Source organism: Botrytis deweyae, assembly GCF_014898535.1.
Source record: "Botrytis deweyae strain B1 chromosome Unknown BDEW_031, whole genome shotgun sequence".
NCBI classification, from domain to species: Eukaryota; Fungi; Ascomycota; class Leotiomycetes; order Helotiales; family Sclerotiniaceae; genus Botrytis; species Botrytis deweyae.
The window spans coordinates 410,766-435,684 of NW_024066238.1; the positions used below are offsets into that span (position 1 = coordinate 410,766).

Sequence of the window (24,919 nt, forward strand, 5' to 3'; positions counted from 1 at the left end):
AGAAATCACATTCCTGGTTTGAAATCTCTATGACTCTGGATAAATTGAAAAGCTTTATTAGATGAAATTTTTTGGGCAGAGTTTTCTTGAGTGGTTTACCTTGAAATAGCATCGTTTGACTGCAAGCTACTACAATAAAAACGCCTCAATTCAATCATGCCAATATCTTTTTCTTCAGAATTTATATCGATTAATCGTAAAAACCCCAACAGAAGAGCCATGAGGAGAACCGAAAATGTTTTCTAGGATTTTCACTTCTGTTCTCTAGTTTCATGCAAATGATATTTACCGGTGGTGCAATGCACGTATAGTGCATTGCCTACTAGGTACATATTAAAATGCCAGAGGATCGTAGCTTGCATTGTAACGTGATCTCGGCCAGAGAAGTTTCTTTCGCCATGGTGACTTCAGTGCGGAGCACGCCGAAGAAGCCAGCCATAACACAACACCCGCGCCTATAGCAACCCTTGTATCGAGAATATGCACGGAACGTAACACGGCTAAGATCCGATGGGATAAAGACACATTTTGGTATTGACCGAAGAAGCCTTCGAACTCGACCTATGTCGAACCATCGTAGTAGTGGAATTGCCGTTTTTGATCATTAGGATCTGGGCACATTCAAACCCCACGTTTGCGGGTGAGACTAGGCCTTTCTATTTGACTTTGTTCTTAAATACCACCGAAATCCTTCTAGATATAGAACTATTGAAATATGAAGCTCATTCTCTTACTCTGTACGGTGTAGTCGAACGTTGTGATCAACAACGGGGTCCGGACCCCTTTAACCTTAATATGACGTCTCATCTACGTAGGGCAAGAAGTAGAAATGCCATCATACTTTAGGATCTGGATGAACTATTCGATCTCGACTAAAGTTGCCTTAGAATATGATCCCGGATGTTATAGTTATCTGCCAAGCCACTTTGAACTCATCGAAGGAACTATTTGGGAAAAAGGTCACTCGACTCTTTTCTGCGATGAAATCTAGAACCCTGTTTGATAATTACCAGATATTGACGACTGTTACTCATGTCGTAGTAACCGTATATCAAAAAGTCGAGAAGATATTTCTACTATCATTGGTAACTTTCAACCTTGCCTGACAAATCAATCACGGCCGAATCCCGCCGTAATCCCGCCGTAATCCGTGACATCTTCATGGTCGAAATATAATTTTTATCCAAGAATGGAGAGAGCACAGAACATGTTACATACCTATGTATACCTAGGTACAGTACGAGAACACATCAGTATCAAGCTTCAATGTTACTCCTCTTGTTTGCGGGGAGTTTTTTTAGGGCACGCGGGGAAAGTTTTCTTACATAAGCATACTAGAATGGTGCTCTCTTGGCCCTCGGCTTTTAACGGATATGCAAGGGGTGAAGCTTTATTATTCGCTGTTTAAGCTTTCTCCAACTTTCTCCAACTTTTACACCCAAGCAAAACTGCCGAAGTTTAGAAATTCCCCAGTTTCTCAGAAGAAGAAAAATCCTTGAAGCATCATCACCAATAGAATGTTGTTTCTGTTTTGCATATGGAGAGTCTCTAAGATTCTATGACCGAGCCAAGAGAGTTTAATTGGATCCGTTGCCATATCCTTTGGAGAAGTCACTCAGGATTTGCGCACCACCTTCCTAAATCGCTGACAATGACCTTTTTAGTTGGTCGTACAGTATCAAGAGAACTATCGGTAGCATGAGCTTTGCTTCCTGCTTAGTCCCATTGCATGTGTATAAGATGGGTGAGATCTGCTGCTCACAGGTCTTTTTCATTTCTTCTCGTCTGTCCTACTTTACTCTTTCTCATTTCCTGTACCTACTGCATATAAGCATATATGATTGAGAGGTATCTTCCAGCATCCTAATCTCATATATCAACATACGCAGAGCATATACTTTAAAGTATCAGAACCTCTCAATCATGGCTTGGGGTGTAGGTAGAAAACGCGAAAGATACTATGGCTACAAGGGGAAATCACTGAATCGTTTGATCACCATTGTTTCTGGGATAGATTTTTTGTGAGTGTTTATTTTTCTTTTTCCTTTCCATTCGTTTTCAGATTTTGCATTACGCAGCGAAACAAGTACTCAAAATCTGCTACTGTGCAAGATTGTGGAGACGGCCCGCTCTGGAGAAGGCGGAGGCGGAGGTGGGGTTGAATGCTACCATCGAAGGTTACCTTCCTTATGACGAAGACGTTACATTTCCGATGTTTTTCCGGTTTGAGTTGCGTAACAAGAATTCACAGCTAATTCATTCACAGGCTTTTTGGTTACGATCAAGGTGTTATGTAAGTTTGCATTTCAAAAAAATTCCAATTCGCGATGGGCGAAATAAATGGCACATCAAGTTGACATCTCAAGTATATAAGCCTCAAGGACCATTTGATGATTAAATCTGATATGGTATTTTGTAGAGTATGCTTGGTCTTAAATTCAATATTGGTGTGCGGTTTATTTCGTCCATAATTTGCAATCTGACAAAAGCCCCAAGTAATTGAGCTAATACTTCAACAGGGGAGGGTTGTTAACTCTCCCATCTTTCGTAAAAACATTTCCGGAAATCGACACCGTTAATAATCATTCATATCGGACGGCTCTTGATCAAGGTTTAGTAGTGGCCTCTTACAATCTAGGTTGTTTTGGTGGTGCCGTTATTACTATCTTTCTTGGAGATCGTCTTGGTCGTCGTCGGATGATATTTCTTGGTTCCTCAATCATGATTGTTGGAGCTATACTTCAGGCAACTTCCTCTAGTATTGCACAATTCATTGTTGGGCGAGTGCTTACCGGTTTTGGAAACGGTATGAATACAAGTACAGTCCCTACATGGGCTTCAGAAACGTCGGAATCACACGAAAGAGGAAAAATGGTCATGTTCCAGGGTGCTATGATCACAGGAGGTATTGCTTTATCGTATTGGCTCGACTTGGGAACATCACGGGCGGGAGATAATAGTGTGGCTTGGAGATTTCCAATTGCTTTCCAGATTTTACCAGCTCTCATAATACTCGTGTCTATCCTTGAGCTTCCAGAGTCCCCTCGGTATGTATCTACTCCTATGTTTGGCCTTATTCGATCTAATGAATCTTTTAGTTGGCTCGTCCTAAAAGGTGATATTGAGGAGGCTAGAGCTGTCCTTACAGCACTCGAGGTTCCTTCCAAAGAATCTAGCGACTCCCCAGAGCAAGTCGACGAAGCGGCTGTTGAAATCCAAATCGCACAGAGAGTTGAAATCAAATTGAAGGAGATTACTAGTCAAATTGACGAAGCGGCAAATTCTGGTTGGCGTGATATGTTCACCATGGGCCCAGACCGTAACTTCCATCGCGTCCTACTCGCATACTTCGTCCAAGTCATGCAACAAATCTCTGGTATCAATGTCATCACCTATTATGCGGCTACAATTTTCGAGCAGTATATCCATTTGAGTAGCGAAACTTCCCGTTATCTCGCAGCTGGAAACGGCACGGCATATTTTGCTGCTTCCTTCATTGCTCCCTTTACAATCGAAAAGTTTGGTCGTCGCAAGTCTTTACTACTTGGTTCAATTGGATTGATAGCAAGTATGGTCATCCTCGCTGTCATGACACGCTTGTCAGAAGAGGGTATTGGTGGTAAAAAACCGGGAATTGTCTCCACCACTTTCCTCTTCGTCTTTAACACCTTCTTCGCAATTGGATGGCTCGCAATTCCTTGGCTATACCCAGCTGAGATTGTTCCCCTCAAAATTCGTGCACCAGCTAATGGTTTATCCACATCTGCAAATTGGATTTTCAACTTCATGGTTGTGATGATCACACCAGTTGCATTCAATTCGATTGGTTATAAAACCTACATTATTTTCGCTGTCATCAATGCTGCCATGTTTCCAGCCGTCTATTTCTTTTATCCAGAGACTGCGTTTCGATCTCTGGAGGAAATGGACACGATATTTCAGAACACGACTGGTTTCTTTGATGCAGTTAGCGTTGCAAAGAATCAACCGCATAGATATGGAGCTGATGGAAAGTTGTTGATTGCTCCCGAGATCATAGAAGAAATGTCGGGTGGGGGAGTACTTGTACATAACGATTTTGGAAAAGAAAGTGAAAATGGGACAATAGTCCATAGGGAGAATGTTGCAGATGATAGTGGAGGAAGTACGACAAGCCCAAAGAATGAGCATGGGGTTGATCTCAGGTAGTTTGTAATTCTGGTGGCTGGATTGTAAAGTCAAGAGGCAAAGGTGGCTTTCTTTATATACCCAGTGTTTACAGTCACCGGTGGTTTAACGTCTAGAGCTATATTCTTTCTATTACCAGCTCTTTATTTGGATACCTAACGATTTAAGACTTGTTGGAAAATAGTGATAGCGTTTAGAGTACCCGACTTTCGTTGAAGCTTTCGTGCATATGCTTATGATTGATCGAAATTATACGGTCTTATATTCCTTCTATTATTGACCGCGAAACGGAAATTCACTTGCTACCTGATCAAGAACCCCGATTTGACTATCATCGGTACAGTACAGTATTGTAATTGAAATCTCTATATTTTCCCTCATAGCCAAGTCCCATAAAATAATCACTCACCAGCTCCGTACTCAAAGCTCGATTGCTTCAAAATTCAAATTGCTAGAAACGTCTTCTCAGATAATGATTTGAGGACCACACCTATATAATCACAGATGTACTATTCTGATAACGATACAAATGAATAGTCGATTGAATTATTGCATTCCGAGGACGGTGAGCTATAGTTGTAAGCTGTCTAATTATGATAATCCCGTTTCTGCATGTAAAAGAGACTTTGAGATGAATAATAGTACCCGTCATAGGTACTCTTTTCGATAATTGATAACAGATCGAATGATCGGGATTTAGAAATGAAGATTGGAAAGGGGTTTTTAGATGCTGCTGAATTATTACTTACAGTATATACGAAAATTAGAAGGGTAAAACCATACCTACTGATATTAATGTTTTCAATGTAAAGGTATTTCTGTCTATAATTCAGTTCTGATACATTACTTGCCTCGGAATTCTCGAATTATGTTGTTCCCAAGACGGCCCCGCCCCACCATTACGCTATCCGAGGATCACCCGTCGTGTACCCCGCCCGTTTGCTTTGCTCTACATATACCAACAAAACCGTCCTTCTTCCATCAAATACAATAGGTGGTGTGGTGTAATGGTAGCACGTGACGTTGTGGCTCATCCTTCATCGGATATCTCACGAATGATCCGTTTCAATCTGGGTTCGATTCCCAGCACCGCCAAACTAGCATAGTTTGGATTGAAAATTAATAAGATGGTTTGATTCCATTTGATTCCCACTCTTTTTGCAATTTTTTTGTTGCTTTTTGTTGTGTGGTGTGGTGGTGGGGTTGGTGGGGTAGATGGGGTAAGCGAGAAGGTGTGTTTTTTTGGGTGCTGGTGGGTGGAAGGAAGGAACTACACGAGTGAAAAGATTGATGGTGGATGATTGGAATTTGATTAAATTGATAAGATGACGATACATTGTGGATTTGATGGTTGATTGTAATCGATTTTAATCTGAACAATTACTTCTCGGAAAGAAGATCACAATAAAATGACGAAAATGGTATTTCAAGATGTTTGTTCATATGAAGATCTATATTTAGTATGTGAGGGGAGGGGGCTTATCATTCATTCTTGGCGGTGCTGGGAACCGAACACAGATTGATATTGTTTTTGGAGTTCAAATTGTAATGAGTGTTCATCTATAATCTGGATTTCTTGAATAGGTATAAATTGATATTAATTGGTATGATAGAATATTGATTCGAAATTTGGATCTGCTAACCATTTTTGGGTCTTGATCTTGGCCCTGCGAAATCGGATATTCCTGTTCCTGTTACAGACTAGATGTAAGTTTGAGTTTAACATATCAGATCATAGCTATCAGATCATGGCATGGCTCGCATGGCTAGGCTAGCTAGTCATGTCATGTGATCATTGTCGAAACGTGGATAAATACACACCCTCGGCACCCCCCATGATTGCTAACTGGAACTTCGTAGATTCAATCATCTCAGGGATTCGTTTGATGTCCGGAATATCCTCACAGAATGGAGAAGGGCAAACGGCAAACGGATTTTATCCATGATCTTATTGATTAGATGGCGGTCACACCATGGCGATGGAACTTTCCCATTGACTTGGTATCCTGAAATTAAATGAGTGTAGAAACTGGAGCTTACTGATTGATAATAAGGGTTCTCAAGGTTGGCATGGGATGACGGGACGTTTAGCGATCGCAACTCGAGTACGCTTCGAGTTAGCTCCCCCCCCTCAAGCCTTGATGCATAATAACCTTAAATACAAAAGTAATTAGAATTGGATTTAGGAAACATCGATTTTCGCATGGGCATTCTTTTTTGAGTGTTTGTAGTCAGTTATTAACCTCGTACGCTCAGAACGCCTCAAAAGTATAAACAACCACCCAGGTGTATTCGAGAATATTGCTGAGTTCGTCCAGAGTTACAAGGTTATGAAAGTCAAATAGATGAGATGAGGGGACGGACCAAAAATATTCGAGGATCTTACATGATCATCGGATGTTTGCGAAGGTCAATTGAGATGAATACACGATTGCGAATATGCTCTACCATGGATGACTATGCAAACAATCTTCTCGCCAAGGAAATCTGGAGCACTCCTTTGTCGCCATTTTCCTCCTTCTATGGGCTGATGTTTATGAATTGGAATATGCATTGGATTTTTAAGCAGTGAATTGAGTGACATAGCCAAGCGTTTCTGGAGAAATATACTCACCATCAAGAGTTTGAAAAAAGTCAATTATATTGTTTGCGGTGGACAAAGTGACTATCCGCGGAGTGCGTGGCCTTTGGAAATCCTTTCTTCTCGTGTCGAGGTAATGCTTTACGGCATGGAGATAATGGAGGGGATAATTTCCGACTCTTGATGGGATTCTGGACAACATGATTAGGAAGGTCAATAGTATATAAGGACGTTGAAAGTCTCGAGGTATTCTAATATCATCAACTCATCTACTCATCTACTCATCCATTCATTACTCATTCACTGAATCAATTCACTCGCTTCACAACACAGCTTACACTCAAGCAAATCTATCACCAACGTTCCTTCTCTAAAGTTATATCAATAACTTCATTTCAATCAATCATCATGGTTTCATTCAAGACCCTCGCTATCCTTATGCTCTCTGTTATCGCAGTTGATGCCGCTGGAGTCATTGGCAAAGCTGAAGGTTTCGCTGCTTCAGCCACTGGAGGTGGATCTGCTGTTGCTGCATCCCCAAAGGACATCAACGAGCTTGTTACTTGGCTCTCTGATAATGTTTCCCGTACCATTGTCCTTGACAAGACCTGGGATTTCACAAACACTATGAGCACAAGAACTGAGAAAGGTTGCACGCCCCTCTCAAACACATGCAGCAATGGTGCCGGACAGGATTCAGTCGATATCAATGGCTGGTGTGAACAGCCTGCAAATGCTGATCAATCTCTACCCAAGCCAATCATCACCTACAATGTCGCCAGTATTCCTCCAAATGCTATCAAGCTCGGTTCCAACAAATCCATTGTTGGAGTTGGGGCTCTTGGAAAGATTAAGGGTAGAGGTTTCTACATTGCAGGTGCTAAGAACATCATTATCCAGAACGTTGAATTCGTCGAGATGAACCCCAAGTACATCTGGGGTGGAGATGCTATCTCGGTTGATGGCACAGATCTTTTGTGGATCGATCACGTCAAGATCTCCAGAATTGGTCGTCAATTCATTACCATGGGTCCAGGTGCTTCCAACCGTGTCTCCATTACCAACTCTGAGTTCGATGGTACTACTCTTTGGTCTGCTAAGTGCAACAACCACCATTACTGGACACTTTACTTCACTGGATCCCAAGATACTGTCACTTTCAAGGGCAACTACATCCACAACACCAGTGGTCGTGGACCCAAGGTTGGAGGCTTGCACTCATCCGTTACACCAAATGTCTTCCTCCAAGCTGCCAACAACTACTGGTCCGATGTCGCAGGAAACGCATTCCAAATCGGCGAAGGAGCAAAGGTCCTTGCTGAGGGCAACATTTTCGAGAATGCGCAAACACCCGTCATCTTCGACATTACCAGCAACCCTCTTTGGTCTTCAAGCAGTGGCGTTGCAGGATGTGCTTCGATCCTTGGCCGTAACTGCCAGGCTAACAGCCTTGTCTCATCTGGATCTTTTGCTGGAACGAACACTAATGTTTTGACTGCTGCAAAGGGATTGACTCTTGCTGCTGTTGCTGATGTTGGAACCACCAAGGCCAATGTTCTTAAGAACGCTGGTATTGGAAAGATTTAAGCGATGAGTTGGAGAAGATAGATTGGAGAGGGGGTAGGAGGGGAGAGTGAGATGGAAATGATCTAGGCAACATATGTATACGAGTCTTTGTAACTAGATAGTTTGTTCTTTCTTGAAAAGTAGTTTTGAAATTTAAGTTATAAGTTACATTTTATACTGAGTCTTTAAATAAATTTATAAGTGATTACGAGATGTTTTTTATTAAGATAAGATTTAGTAATAAGAATTCAAATATATAGAAAGTGTATATATATATATATATTTAATTCGAAGATTTGTATTTAGAAATGAGAAAAAAGAATTTATAAATTTTTTGAATAAGTTTTTCCAATGTTTTTTACATAAAAAAATTCAACAAATTTTTCCAATAAGTTTTTCGAATAAGTTTTTCAAATAAGGTTTTCGAGTAAGTTATTTGAATAAGTTTTTTCAACAAATTTTTTTATTTTTTAAAAAAAAGAATAATATTTTATATTCTCTCTTTCTATTATTTCAAAAATATTATAATAATCTTTCAAATAAGAGATCATTTCAGATTTAACTATTATCTTTAAGCTATATTTTAAAGAACTCAGCGCAATAGCTCATAACATCTTTCTAGTTATAAACTAGTAAGCAAGCGAGGGTCCAGAAAGTTATAATTAGTAATATTTGTTGAGGTAAGTCGTTCATCGGAAGCTAGTGTGTGTCAGGGATTGTGTTGGCTGATGTTGGGTCGGTGTAATAAGTGGTGTAATGGTTGGGATAATGATGTGATGGTTGGTGTGATGGTTGGGATAATAATGTGGTGGCTGTCATGGATCTCAGTAGTATGTCCCATCAAGTTTATTCCAAAGGTTATGACCATTGGTGGATTCCTCGAGCTTCAATGACCCAAGGGTTTGGTTCGAGTTGTGGGAGGAGTGACTAGCTGAACACCTGCATGCTTGATTACAATAGTTTGAGGGGGAATGCTATGCACGCGTTCAATCACTCAAATCTCTGCTTTGAGTGGTCAGAGATGAGCGCCTAAGCAGGTTGATCACAATGGCTTGAACTAAATAGATGATTTCTGTCTACTTTAGGCTTACCATACCACAATAAGGTATTATTCTTACCCGGTGAAACCTATATTTCATCCGTCCTAGATAGTTATAAGAGGCAAGGGAAAATTAGTCAATGGTTGAGTGATTCGCACTTAGCACTGGTTTTCTTACTTCCACAACAACACCGCTCAGGCGAACAATACACTACACAATTCCACCTAACTATCACAATCCACTCCTAAGGTCTTCTTCTACAGCAATATGACGAATCAAAACTACTCAGATCCAACTACGGTAAATAGCTCAATGGACTCTAGCAAGACCCAGGTGTGCTTGCCTCGTTGCCGTCTCTTGGATGCTAGATTACTAATAAATACTCTATAGATGCAAGACACGGCAAAGACAGTATCTGCTGATCCAGTTCCCATTTTCGAGAACGCAGTCCACATTGGTGGTTCTACAGCTGGATCCACTGACAAAGCTAAGATGGGCGGTGATGATAACAACGTTACCCAAGTCAACGAAACGTGGAGAGAATGGCCCCCAATCGTATCATTGGAGAAACTCGCGGAAATAATACAGCTCTCACAAAGACGAACCTTAGCACTCCTATCAGATATAGAACGTATATCATCATTGACAGCGACCATGCCCTTAACAATTAGAACAGTCTGGTCTGAGCCAATTTCTATGCTCCAGAATGAGGTACAGCAAGAGCGTGAGGCTATGAAGTCACTTGTCAATCGCGTACTTCAGGAGGTAGATGAAATACGATGTGAAGTTGAGAACTGGCCGGACGATGCGACATCATTGACTACTTGTCAACAGCCTGAGTGAGGCCTTGAGTCCACGCCCAACTTCCGACTTTTCCTCAATACGCAACATCTCTCAACTTGATCATTGACATCTCTGAAGGTTCAACCCATGATGCAATACTCGAGATAGGTAGATTCATACGATCCATGCGTTCTCCACGTATTATGAAATTTCTATACCTCTCCTCTGTCTTTCTGCTTTCTCATTCTGGTGGAATCTTCGAGTCTTTTTTTATCCCTGAAATTTTGCAAGTTGGATTTACGTTTATTGAGCCGCATATTGGAAGGATGAAGTTTGTTTGGATTGATGAAGTGATGTTAACGGGAGAACGAATTGCACAAAAATGTGGTATCCTATCTTGTATATGGCCAATTGAAGTGAGCTGTGAATGTGTCGAAATCAACAACATTCTCTCAAGTTGAGCTGGCGATGAGGTTCGTGTCTCGAACACCCAGGCATTCATCGTCTTAGTGATATATAATTTTCATGATTGATATTCTGAGGTACCAACACCCGTCATGTAAACTGTGCGAAAAATGCAAGTAGTCTTTGTTCATCGTTATGATGACCATGAACGCCCCACAATATATTCACTTGACTCACGTCCATCAACAACAATAACAACCAATCTGTACAATTTCCGCAAAATAGAGAAAAATACCTTCAAATCTTCAAATCTTCAAATTTCTCCATGGGAAGAAAAGAAATCCTAGAAGAACAAACAAGCAAAACCTTACTAACCCCTTAGTTAGCAGGAGAATACCCCCCGCGAGGATATTTTTAATCGTTCGATCTTGGCGTTTTACCACTCTACCACCAGACCGCACCATATGTGATCTGGTTGATGAGTACGATTTAGATTGGTATAAGTCAGAAATGAAATTCGGGGAATGATAGGAATGATTGGATCGGAGAGGAAGGTAGATGTCAGTATGTGCGTTTGCTCACTTGTATAATGTAGCAAGCTACATCTTGCATCATATCATATCACATTTCTTACAATCTCTATAAATCAAAGTCTTTAACATCCGCTTGTTTTGAGAGTGGATGCAAATGTAGGTGGGAAATTAAATAGGGAAGGTTTGCTTTGATGCGGTTTATAGACTATGATACATTCAATATTGATTCAAAAACAATAAATGCTATGTCGAAACATTAAATTTAGAAAAACGCCAAGCACATGCTCGAAATTAGAAGTTGTTCGATATTCAATGCTGGCCAGGTAATAACAATGTGGTCAGTGATGATAGACTTCTAAATAGTTAATTGTATCACCATCCAAAAACTAAAAGAACAAATAGAAATGCCAGCTAGACATTCTTGATGTGAAAAGGTTTCATTCTTTTGCTTGCTTTGTGATGCCGTATGTTTCTACCATAATAGTACAATTTCTCCCAACTCCAGTATTTTCCTGCGGTACCGCGCTGTTCAATAATTTGCATGACCATTACTAGAATTCGACAGTCTCCAGGGAGCCCATTCATCGAACGCATCAATCTGCCCCATATTCTTATTCTGCCGTCCTTTGAATACGAAACAAATCATCCGCATGATGAATATCCTTAATAATGTACGTGCCAGTAATTCAACCCTGAACGCCAAAGTCCATATTATCTCTCCATTTCTCAACTCTAAACATATACCATTATCTGCCTATCTCCTCTCATCCCGATTTCCCCCTGGTGGGGGCATGCCCGGAAACCCTTGACCACCCGGTGGTGGCATTCCTGGGAAGCCTCCTGGTGGGGGAACTGGGAATTGGAAATTAGGTGGCAAGCCGCCTGGAGGAGGAAATGGCATTCCAGCAGGCATTCCAGGCATACCCGGCATACCCGGGAATGGTGGCATAGGTGGTGCACCAGGTTGTCCAGGTAAAGGAGGCATTGGGAAACCTCTTGCGCCTGGCGGAGGGAATGGCATACCACCTGGACCAGATGATGGAGGGAAAGGTGGTGGAACGCCTCCAGGGAAATTGGCTGGTGGGAAAGGCGGGAAAGGTGCCGAAGCTGCTGGATTATGGAGCATAGGATTCGAAGAGGATTGACCTTCGGCGGCATAGGAAGATGTGATGGAGTCGATTACGGATTGGGCTTTTTCGTGACCGATTTCTAGGGTTAGGACAATGGGTTAGCTTACTTATAATTTGGTGATTGTGGAGAGGGAGAGAGATACGTTGATAATAATCGACAACATTGCGCAAGTGGTTACGTCCACTGTTGTGAGCTTTACGCACACTCATCGAGTCGTGAGTGAGGTAGACATCGCAATAATCGCCTTTAAAGATGTGTTAGCAAGCTGTTCGCGAAGATGGAGATGGAGCTCGAATAGTCGCAATTTGCACGGCGTGTTGATTTTAAACTTACAGAAGACTGTGAGGGTAGTTAGCATATAAAACAGAATCGCAAATGTTCAAAAACTTACATTTTGGCATTTTGGCGGTATTAAATATCTCAAGTATTGTTATTGTCGTTGAAATTGAAGGTCCAAAGATACCCAAATCCAAATCTAGAAGTTCAAACTTCAATGACACGTGACTCAAGATTTCACATCCCTGTACCCCGAACCTTACACGTCGTCTAAATCTTTGGATTACCGCGATCTGGTTCTTGAGTTTCGAGAGCTTCATTTACACATATCTTTCGGAGCCCCTTGTTTTCCACTCAATCGATTCGGCTTTACACATCATGGCATACACAAGGTCATTTCTGCAAGCACTTTGCAGTTTCTTTCTGGTACTAGCAGTTGCGGAAGCATTGAAATTCGATATCGACGCTTATCACAAAGGAGACAAGAAGGCAGAGAGATGCATTAGGAATTTTGTGGCTAAGGATACTTTGGTGGTGGTTACTGCTACCATTGATGGTTCAAAGGGGGATGGCATGCAAGTCGATATGCATGTACGTTTTATGCAATTGGTTGAAGGAGGTTTGGACGCATGCTGACATGAAGGATAGATTAAAGATGCTGTTGGAAATGAATACGGAAAACCAAAGGATATTGTAGGCGAAAAGAGAATGGCCTTTACATCTCATGCCGATGCATCATTTGATGTTTGCTTCTACAATTACTTTACAGCCTGTTCGTTCCCGCCCTTTCTTCATTCTCATCGCAGCCAGTACTAATTACATCCAGCAAACCGTGTTAGCAATCCTCGCCGCCACGTTGAACTCGATATTGATATTGGAGCCGATGCCAAAGATTGGTCTGCCGTTCAAGCTACAGAAAAACTCAAGCCAGTCGAAACTGAATTACGGCGCATTGAGGAAATGGTCGCAGAAATCGTTGCGGAAATGGAATACCTTCGACACAGAGAACAGAAATTGAGAGACACAAATGAGAGCACGAATAATAGAGTTAAATGGTTTGCATTTGGAACTATGGGAATGTTGGTATCATTGGGAGCTTGGCAGATTATCTATTTGAGGGCGTATTTCAGGTATGATTTTGTAATTGTCATAGAAAAGTTATTTGATGCTAATAAATGGGGAACAGATCAAAGCATCTTATCTAGATACGAGTACTATGGTTGTTGTGAGAATGGCGGCTTTTGGGTTGAGCTTTTTCAGCAAATAAAACCCCTTGTTTTACTAGAGTGCGAAGACATCTGTGAAATGAAATACGATGATAAAAAAGCTGTCTATATTCTCAGCAAGAAGCTACTCCTAGTACTTGATTCCTGTCGTATTTTTCATTTTGGTTGATTGAGAGAAAGTCCCCAGAAGTTTGGGATTCATATGTCCCATGTCTTACGCAAGTCAACTGCTATATTTTGGGTAGCATCATCATCTCCACGCAGGAGAAGGAGATATAATCGAAATAGTACTGCTTTTCATTTCGTTCATAATATAGTCACAAGTTGTTTGATTGTGTACTTTCTGATCGCTTTTGATTCTGCACCACGAAAAGTGTAGCAGAGGACGCAAGTCTCAAAAGGAAAGTTGGACTTAGGTATCAACAAAGAATCATATAATTTCAACATGCGGTATCAATTCAAATTTGCAATAACATATCACGATTTCTAATTGAATTTATTAATATCAAAGTGTAAAATCGGATCAACTTGAAAATGAGAACCCACGGTTTAGGCCGGCTTATCTTGAAAGGCCATGGTTCCCCGCCTAGTGCAACCACATATTGATTGTTCTATCCGGGTACCGATTCGCTGATAGTTAGACTGAATTATCACTTCTGCGAGTGTATTCTTTTCAGGCAACATGCAGATCTTTTGGGGTAAAAACTTTGGGGTTCCTTCGCAGATCAGATTCTCAGCCTGAGAATGTTGGTCCCATCTTTTCTGCGCCAATTCCAAATCTCTCATATAACCGGAAATCCATGCCGTCTTTTATGCAGGACCAAGGGAAAGTGTTATTTGAGACGGCTGAATACACCTGAAGATCAGCTGGAAATCGTGGAATGCAATGGGACACAATGGGGACTTTTGTGAATCAAGTTAATGTATTACCCATTGAGGATTGTCTATAAGAAGAATGAAAGTTTCCGAGCTTTTGAACTTCATTGCTTCAGCGGCTCCTTCTTCATTGACTTTCTCACATATTTACATACCATTAAGCTATTCAATATGCCACCTCGAACTCCTGCTCAAGTAGTTCAAGACCCCACCAAATGCCTGCTTCATAGATTCATAACCTGCACTCATCACCTGATTTCATTCTCCAGTCTCTTACTCTGATTTGATATTTCATTATTGGTAGTTTTGTTTCGTCGCAAACATCTTCAATTCCATTTTCTTGTGGAAACACTCCTCTTAACAAGCAATTACTGACTGTTCTATCTTGCAGTCCGCTGGAAATCACTTGGAGATCGGCAAACAGTTACACTATATGATGCCGAAGAGGGTAACGAACGGCATTGCGTACAACAATTCGAATTCACAAACCGTTACTGTGGAAACTTCAGATCAACATGTTGCAGGCATCTCGTCGACATTCTCTCAGATGTTCTCTGCAGGAGCTGAAGGTATTGCAACACGTTCAACTCAATGGTCTGTATCCGTTATTCATTCCTATACGCGAACCTAGACTTCGTCCAGGAGCCAGACCAAAATTGTCAATTTGAATATTACTCTAACCGTCAACGCACCCCCAAAGACTAGATACAAGGCTACCTTGCTGGTAACGATAGGCCAGCTTCCTGCTACGGAGTATATAATGACAGCTTAATGTTAATATAAGCAGCCAATTGCCAATTTACAGATCGATTATGTAAATGATAGAACTGAGGAGATCCGATTCAGTCTTGCTGGTAGCTTGATATGCAGAACTTTTATGGAGATGCAGACCACGCCACTCTAAATTACTTTGGCCCTTTAGGCTCTGCTCAAGTGCTTATGCGCAGACGTGGAGACTGAAGGATTAATTGTCTCGTACTTTCATTTTTCATTGCTTGAATAATCTTGATTTTGTTCTCTTTGATGGGGATAGTGAACTGTTGAAGCTGAACCACACTGGGAAAGTTGAACATGTGAAATCACCCATACGCTCAATTAGTTATTCCGTATTTTCTGTAATGAATTTTTTACCGAATAAGTAATGGTTTGTCGTTGTGTGAAATTATATATTCCAGTGACATATTGCATGGCTTTTGCTGGCTTATATGGATGGTAGTTGAAGACCCTCGCCACCAGAAGCTCCATTGGAGATCGTTCTTACAAAGGTCTACCCTCCCCAATTATTCACATTTGATATACCTACGTTACCTCTAGCAACACCAATACCCTCGATTATTGAGCAAGAATATCCTGATATAGATTTCTATCATTCTAGCGCCTCTTTCACATCAAATTCCTAACTCCTCATCTCGATATCTGATATAATGATCCCGAAACTTTCAAGTCCGTATCCGGTGTTCTTTCAATTCATAATAGTCCCCTCTCAATTTACTAATCGCTTCCCATCACGGAATATTCTTTCGCACACACCACTCTATCTCCAAGCCCCCTCAACTCTACTATCACGCAATACTTATACCGACATACACTTCCTCCTGCTCAAGCAAACAGGACGTCGAAAACAAAACCAGGTAGCTCGACGAGGAATAAAACTCAAAGGTCTCATTTACATCCGAAATACAAATAACTAGTCTACCAAACTATGTGGAGAGTTTCGGATCGTTCAAGTTTGGTGTTGAATATATTTGCTGAGATATACGATTAAATACTGATGGTGATGATAAAATAATATTAAAATAAAACAAAATATTCATATATATTCTAATTTATTTAGTATTAATTAATAAACTAAATTTTTTTAAAGAATACCTACCTTATAGGGAATTAGAGCAATTTAGGTCGATTCTATATCGGATATTCAATTGTATTACAACTAAGGAATTCACATTTTGTGATTTTAATTTAGACTATAATTCTTTTAAAGAAATATTTAAACCAGATATAAATTAGATAATTGTAAAACTCTCAACAGTTATAAAAAAATTGTAGAATAGATGTATTGCTTAATAATCTTGAAAGTTGGAAGCTATTCAAAGCTCTAATACTAGAAGTTCAATCAATCATATATATACTCTATATCCCACCCCCTATAGAACTATACTCGATACTATCAAACTAAACTTTAGCTAATTCGAATTATTCTGAATTCAGATTTTCAAAATATATTGAATTTGAAGTTCTATAACAATAGCGAATTCTTTGTATATAAATTTTATATATTTATTAAGGTATTTATTAATATATTTGTTAATATTAATTAGATTGATAAAGGCAAAGGGGATTATGTAAGGATGTGCTTAGATTTAAATCTTAAATCTAAGGTATATTGAATAATCCTTATATTAGCTTTAATTTCTTTAACTATTTGTTGTTTTCAATCATTTATTAGTTTTAACTATACTAATTCATTTCAGAATATTGAAAACTATAGTTTTTATTTAAATCTGATTAGAAACAGATTTAAAATTCTAAATGGATATATAACAGATACACTAATTAAAGCGGTTGTAGATCGGTTCTAAGAACCCCTCATTTCCTATACGATATATATTCTTTTCTTCTTCCGCCTGTACCCACCCCCTGGGTATCAGGGGGGGGTGCAATATTCTTTCCCGTAAACGCAAGCTAGTGTATTCGAATTGTATATATACAACAAATATATTAATATAATTCCCAGTTTTATTAAATTTGATTTATAATTAGAAAAAGGGAGTTGATAAAAATAATATAATAGAATGAGGGTTAGATAAAAATAGGTTTCGAAAATATAATAAAAAAAATCATTTTTATTAATAAAGATTAAAATTAATTAATAGATTCCAAATTTAAATAATAAATCTAATCATTTTCATTAAGCAGATATAAGTTTATATAATATATTCTATTATTAATATTTAAGGAAAATAGATTATTATAATTAAAAAAGGTTATATTTACCTAGAATTAATAAAAATATAAATTAAGGAGAGTGGGTAAAAATAATTAATTTTGTTGTATATATCTAAAGAATTTTTTTATAAATATAAAGAGATAGATAAAAATAATTTATATTATTATATATATATAAAGATAAGATTTTAGAGATAAGGAGAGAAATAGATTAAAATAATTCATTTTGTTATATATCTCTAGGGATAAGTTTTAGAACAAGAGGGGGGGGGTAGATCAAAATTATTTTTTTTATATATCTAGGGCGGTTTAGATATACACCACTAGGTTAAAATAATTTATTTTTATTATATATCTCGGCGTAAGTTTTTATTAAAGGAATCGCAATAACTATATATATTATAATCTACTAAAGAATTAATATTTTGAACATTAAAAAGATTGATATAATTGCTTTCTCATTATTTTATCTCTCCTCAATCTTTACTCTTCAATTTTTAAAACTTTAATATTAATAATAAATATTGTATTTATAATCATTTTTTTTTTAAGTGAATAATTCTAATTATTAAATTTATTACAAGATTAATCTTATCGATATGTTCTTATTTATAAGATCAAAATAAATAGATATTATTATTTATAGTAGATACTCTTTATATTAAAAGCAACTATAATAAGTAAAATTATAAATATATTTACCTTTAAGATTTTCAATTTTATATAATAATTAATAATAAATTATAAGTTTTTGTTTTTATTTATTTCTATTAGTTATATCAGATTTTGAAAATATAACTAGATTTTCTTATATCTTTTTATTACAATATTTCTTTATAAAATATTATTTATTTATTCTTTAATATGATATACACTATCTATTATTACTAATATAAGCTCATTTAAATATCTCTTTTATATTAATATCCTTTCTATCTTTATCAATTTAATTTATAGAATTATTATATTCTATTTATCCTTTATAAATAAATCCAAAAAGAGTATTCAAATTGATTTTTCAAAACAGATTTCTATAAATATTATCAAATTATAAGTATCAATTGCTTATTAAATATCTTTTTCATTTATTCTATATGTATATTAATAAAATATTATTGATTTAGATAGTTAATTTATTCTCTTTATTATAGATATCTATACTCTCTTAAACCGAATTTTTCAATCTAAAAAATAGTGATTTCGCTTAATTTAATTTCAATTTAAATGATATCAATATTTATTATAATAACTGATATAATAGATTAAATCTTAAATTTATTTAAATATTCAAATTTGATAATAGCTATTTCTTTTTCTACTACTATTCTAATTACTATATACTGAAGAAAACAGACTAGACGCATTAGGCGTATTACATAATCATCTTGATTGATATAATCAACTGGATTATACATAGCTTTCAATATAATATATATTACACTTAATCCTAAAACCTTATCTACAATATATATCTTTTCTAATAATCTATACAAAAATTCAAAATACATTCAATATCTTATCTCTATTCTCTTTATAATTAAATCTTTTAATTAAAAATATTCAGAAACTCTTTTTATCTTTAAATTTATTATATAATAATATTTATATAATAATTAATACACCAACATCAAAAAAGCTTTTAAAAAACTATAGATACTATATAATCTTATTGATTTGAAGAATTGTTATATAATTATAGAAATCTAATATTTGAATAATTCCTTTTGATTCTTCTTTTATCTCTCAAATACCCTTTTTTTAAAAATACTCTATGTATTTATTTTTACAATACTTTCTATAAAGATTTAATATTATTTTATTATTAAAATATAAATTCCTTTCGATTTTTAAAATACTTTTTTAATACCACTCTTAATTCTAAAAATCTATAATATACATTTTCAATTTTATCCTAAACAATGTCAATATTATCCTTTTCAAATAAATTCAAACTATTATTTGATTCTTTCAATATTAACCTTATTTCAATTTTGAAAAATAAAATCTTTACCTTTTATTCATTTAATAGTTATTAAAGAATACACAAAACCCTTTTAAAAATCTAATTCTATTATTTATTAAATTACAATTTTGATTTTTTATTCTTTAAACTCAAGAAATCCTTTTAATGTATTATTTATTAATTTTTTTAATAATATTAAATAACTTTATTATCTTAATAATTTATACTAAATGAATTAAAATCAAGATTAATAATATACTATTTTTCTTAGAAAAAAAGAATACTATTAAATCATAGATTTAAAAAGCTAAGCAAATTATATACTTTATTATTAATAATAATATTTATAAATTATACACCTTCTTTAATTTTGTTCTATTTACATTTACTAATAAAACTAATAAATAATTAAATAAAAATAAAGAGTTTTTTGAGATTATAAATAATATTGATTTAATAAATAAGATTTTGTAAAATAAATTATCATTATTTTTATTGATTATTTTTCAAATAAAAAAAATAAAGATTTGATATAAATAGTTTTTAATACTATAAGTTCTTTAGTTTAAAAGAAAAGTAAATCTATTTAAAAATATTATTAATATATTAAAAATCTATAGTTAAAAATGAATTATAAAGATACATCTTTTTTTAAATATAATATTGAGATTTTTTGAATTAATATTTGAAAAACTTTGATTAAAATATTCATTACTAATTTTATTGATTTTAATCTTTATTTAGAATTTATCAAATTAAACGCTATTTATAGATTCTTAAATAAAAGCTATTTTATAATATATAATATTCAAAAAAATATAGAAATAGAAAAGATATTTGTTCAAAATAATGTTGTTAATCACATTACTAATATTTTAAAAAAACAAAACTTCAAGGATTTATTTAAAGAAAAAATTGAATCTTTTTTAAAATAAATATTTCAATTTCAATCCTTTAATTAATAGATTGGGAATACCTTTAATAACAATTATAATTTTAATAATAGAGAAAATAATAATTCGAGTTTGAAATTATTAAATCTATTACCTTAATCTGTTTATATTCAAGTTTTTGTATTGATAAATATATAAGTAAAAGAAGCTGAACTAAATCTAAAGAATTCTTGAAATAATATTATTAACAAAACAAAACAATACAATTATTCAAAAAAGTCTTTATATTTTAAATACAAAATCTATAATTATATCAAGCTAAAATATATAAATCAATCTCTTTAATATTAAAAACAAATTGTTTTAAGAAATATAATTTTCCCAAATTATTCTATTATAGCTATATTAATAACTTATATACACCCTTAATTATTTAATATTAATAATCGAGTCGATCTAAACAATTACTAGAAACCTAAGCTTTGTATTAATCTAAACTTAATCCCTTTTAAATTAAATTCTATTTTCTTTTTAGTATAAATTAATAATAATTTAAACTATTTAGATAATAAATTTTTTTAATTCAAAATATATTCTTTTAATATGGAATTTGATATAAATATAAATAATAAATAAGAAGATTAAATTCAAGTTTTTAATATAACATTTTATAAAAGATTTAAACCTAATAATATATTTAATATTATTAGAAATCAATATATTATACTTTATATAAAAAACACTTTTTATAATAGATATTCTAATATCTTTGCTTTTTATTTTCGAAAAAAACTCGAATCAATTCTAAAAAATCTATTTTAAGTTTTATTTTGTAATTTTACATTTCAATTTTAATCAATTTGAGTTTTTTCAAGCTTTTTTATAGTATGCAAATATAAGAAATATACTTTAAAATCTATATTCTATTCAGTTTCAATAAAAAGATTTACTAAGTTTTCTAAATCTTTATTTAATATTATAATAAGAATAGAAGAAATCTTTATTGATTATAAAAGCTTGTTTTCTATTTTTAAATTGGAAATCTTTAGAATTAATATATTGATTTTTTGTTAAATCTTATTTGATATATTTAAAAATCTATAATATCTTATAATTTGAAAAAATGTTATTAAAAAGAAGAAAAAGGATATATAATCTATTATTAAAACTGTAAATGAATTTATTTTGTATATTATGATATAATCTAAATCCGATAATAATTTAATTAAAGTTTATTATACTTGTATTACGAATATTATTTTAAATCAAAATCAAATAAAGTAATATTTTTAATATCTATTAAACAATAAAAATTATATACTAAAGTTTCAAACTATACAAATCAATCTTATTAAGTTTCTTAATTTGTAGGTAATTAAGATTCCTGTTTTGTTTATTATTATTAAGATTTCTGATTAGGATAGAGCTTTTCAAATTTAGGAAATCGTTTTAATTCTAAAAAAGGGATATATTACTAAAATCATTTTAAACAGATCTTATTATATTATCGATTAAGAATCTGATGATAATATAATTTTTTTAGTATTTATTGATTATTTAGATCTACTATAATATCAGATTATTTCAAAAAATATTATTTTCATGGGAATAGCTAATAGCAGGAATACCGGATTTAAATAATATATTATTTTTAGTTTTATAATCAAAGGTATTCAATATATTATATATATTTTTATTCAATCTAATAATAAGAATTATTCTAATAAGGATAAAAAGAACTTTCTTTTTAGTTTATTATAGCTTTATATTATTAAAGGCTATATTAATATTTTCAATTATGCTATTTCTATTAATAATAAAAATCTTTTAGAATCTTATATTCTTATTCAAATTTTATAATTAGTATAATTACTTTTTTATTAATTAATTTTTTATCTAATAGATTTTAAATAATAGATTGTTAAATAAAAAGCTGAGATTTCTATAAAAAATGAATTACTAAAATCAAAGTATTTTAATATAAATATAATATATTCTAAAAAAAAGATTTCCTTATCCAACTATAACAATATCGAAATTATTAAAGAAATCTCTAAAATTGAATTTGATTTTATAAAATTTATAACTTTATTTAGTTTTTTAAACTTTTAAATTTCAAGTATAATTTTAAATTATAAAAAAAGATTATCTTTTAACTACCCGAATTTTTTATATATATAAAAACTAGAATACTATATTCTTTAAAAAATATTATATAAATATATAAATTTAATATTCCTATTGATATACTTAAATCTATAAATTTTTAATATAAATCTTTAGCTTTTTATCTCAAATTGAAATCTTTTTTCAAAAATTAGTTTCTTATGTTTTCCTTTTAAATCAAATCAAAACATTTTATTTTATCTGATTACATATATTTTATTAAAAGATAATCTATTCCTTAATTATTATCCACAAATTCGATTAAATTAATACAAAAATAGTTTAATAATAATAATATATATATTAATTCTTTTACTATAAAAGAGCTATAATAATATATTATATATTTTTTATATATTTATAGGGATTTGAATATAATAGAATTAAGATATATTCCTTTAATTACTCTTTTTATTTATTAAATATATTTAAAGAAAAAATACTCTCATACAAATACAAATTTCAATCTTAATATAATTCTCAACAGAGATATTAATTGAATAAAATCATTCAAAACAACTATAAGTATTTTGTTACGTGAGCGGAAACACAATAGGAGTTGTAAGCTTTACTACTACACCACGCATACAATCTGTCCCAAAAGGCACAGTATCAGGGATCGAAGTCCTGATAGCTTACTACTATATATATACCCTGTAACAACTTAAGTATATATATATATTACATGTATCGGAAATATATAGTAAAAAAGATTTATAAATAAATTGAATATAAATTTAATTAAAAACAGATTTTTTCCTTAGATTAATTAGAATTAGGAATTCGACTACACCAGAAATTATTATATTAGACTTCTAAAAACATATAATAAATATCATAAATATAATCAATACTATTTTCTACTATTCATTATTAATATAATAGTATATCTTTTCTAATCAGGTGTTTTGATTATTAGTATTTTTCTGCTTTAAATAATTGATTTTAGATTATTATAAACTATTTTTAATTAAAAATATATTTTTTAATAAAGAAATAATAAAAGGATACTTAAAAAGCTATTTAAGATATTATTTGAAATAATCAATTTTAATTTAGATTTTTATTAACCATTTATAATTTAAAATTATATTATATAAATCCAAATTGATAATAAAAAATAGTAGATAGAACTATTATTAAGTATCAATTATAAAATTAAAAAAAATTAAATGAATAATAACTTTGCTTTTTATATTATTATAGCTTTTGATCTTAATTAATAATTCGAATAATATAAAATAGAATTTAAATATAGAAAATAATAATAAAAGGAATATTTTATTGATAAAAGTATAACTATTCGCTTCGGAATCTATAAGTATTTGAATATAATATAAATATCTATTTCTCGAAAATATATATAGTAGGGTTATAAAATCACCTTCTATTAGTTTTGTTAAATCAAAAAATCTTATATTCTAAATTATATTTAAAAAGAAACTTTTATTTAAGCATTTTGATTTAAATATTAGTTTTTAGTTATTGTAGGTCATAAGCTAGTATATAAGTATATGATATATATAGTATATAAGAGGGATTAGACTAGTATTAGTCTATTATAGAAAGCTGACTCGTATTAATAACTAAATAGCTTATGAAACACGTGATTTTCATAAAATAGTATATAATATTTCTTTTTTCTTTTTCTATATTCGAGGGGAAAAGGCCTTATTTTATACTTTTTTCTATTAATCTAGCTTTCCACCTTTATAGATCTCTTTCTTTTTCGGCTATTCTATTCAATAAAGCTCTTCTTTCTTATTCATTATTCGATTTTACTATAATTATATTAATCTAAGTATATATAAATTGAAAGAGCTAATAAAGAATCAATTTTCCGGCCGTTCTAGGCTAAGGGCCTTAAGCGACGATCACGTGATATGATCATGTGATTGGGTCAGGTGATCCTGTGATTCGCTCCTAGTATACTATATGAATATAGAACTTATATAAAGATATATTATCATATTATTTTTATACAAAAATAATACTTATACTATAGAATAGTTTTCGATTAAGTCTATAAAGTTTATAATATTGTTTTTGAGATATAATTCTTATATATAAACTAATATTACGATTTGTATCAAATAGAAATATAATTAACAAATTATAATCTTCACTTAAAAATGATTATTCACTAGTATTATTATTATATATAGAAGTTAATATAGTCTTATCGATAATTGATTAGTCGCTATTGTTAGTAGTAGATATTAATAGTCTATAGCTAATAGTAAACTACTTATTAAAACTATTATCATTATCAGTAACTAAAGGAAATAATATAAATTGATCTTTAGATGAAATTTCGAAAAAAATTCGATTAATTTCAAAAGGTATGAAATTTGATTTTGATTA

General features: G+C 33.0%; 5 protein-coding genes across 5 annotated transcripts; 4 read left to right on the forward strand and 1 right to left on the reverse strand.

Annotated features, from left to right (window-relative positions):
- Nucleotides 1–1,923: 1,923 nt before the first annotated feature.
- Nucleotides 1,924–4,188, forward strand: EAE98_009896 (uncharacterized protein; the record flags this gene model as incomplete). The annotated part of the gene is made up of 4 exons (XM_038957517.1): nt 1,924–2,021; nt 2,267–2,293; nt 2,520–3,047; nt 3,099–4,188. The coding sequence occupies 4 exons, from the start codon at nt 1,924–1,926 to the stop codon at nt 4,186–4,188; spliced, it is 1,743 nt and encodes a 580-aa protein (XP_038806225.1).
- A 2,968-nt stretch (nt 4,189–7,156) lies between these two features.
- On the forward strand, nt 7,157–8,335 carry EAE98_009897 (uncharacterized protein; the record flags this gene model as incomplete). Its single annotated transcript, XM_038957518.1, has 1 exon — nt 7,157–8,335. One exon carries the CDS (start codon nt 7,157–7,159, stop codon nt 8,333–8,335), a length of 1,179 nt encoding a protein of 392 aa, XP_038806226.1.
- Nucleotides 8,336–9,621: 1,286 nt separating this feature from the next.
- Nucleotides 9,622–10,197, forward strand: EAE98_009898 (uncharacterized protein; the record flags this gene model as incomplete). Its single annotated transcript, XM_038957519.1, has 2 exons — nt 9,622–9,687; nt 9,745–10,197. The coding sequence occupies 2 exons, from the start codon at nt 9,622–9,624 to the stop codon at nt 10,195–10,197; spliced, it is 519 nt and encodes a 172-aa protein (XP_038806227.1).
- Nucleotides 10,198–11,829: 1,632 nt separating this feature from the next.
- Nucleotides 11,830–12,607, reverse strand: EAE98_009899 (uncharacterized protein; the record flags this gene model as incomplete). The annotated part of the gene is made up of 4 exons (XM_038957520.1): nt 11,830–12,284; nt 12,349–12,450; nt 12,540–12,545; nt 12,598–12,607. The coding sequence occupies 4 exons, from the start codon at nt 12,605–12,607 to the stop codon at nt 11,830–11,832; spliced, it is 573 nt and encodes a 190-aa protein (XP_038806228.1).
- Nucleotides 12,608–12,860: 253 nt separating this feature from the next.
- On the forward strand, nt 12,861–14,166 carry EAE98_009900 (uncharacterized protein; the record flags this gene model as incomplete). Its single annotated transcript, XM_038957521.1, has 4 exons — nt 12,861–13,073; nt 13,131–13,254; nt 13,309–13,612; nt 13,669–14,166. 4 exons carry the CDS (start codon nt 12,861–12,863, stop codon nt 13,685–13,687), a joined length of 660 nt encoding a protein of 219 aa, XP_038806229.1. The 3' UTR covers nt 13,688–14,166.
- Nucleotides 14,167–24,919: the final 10,753 nt, after the last annotated feature.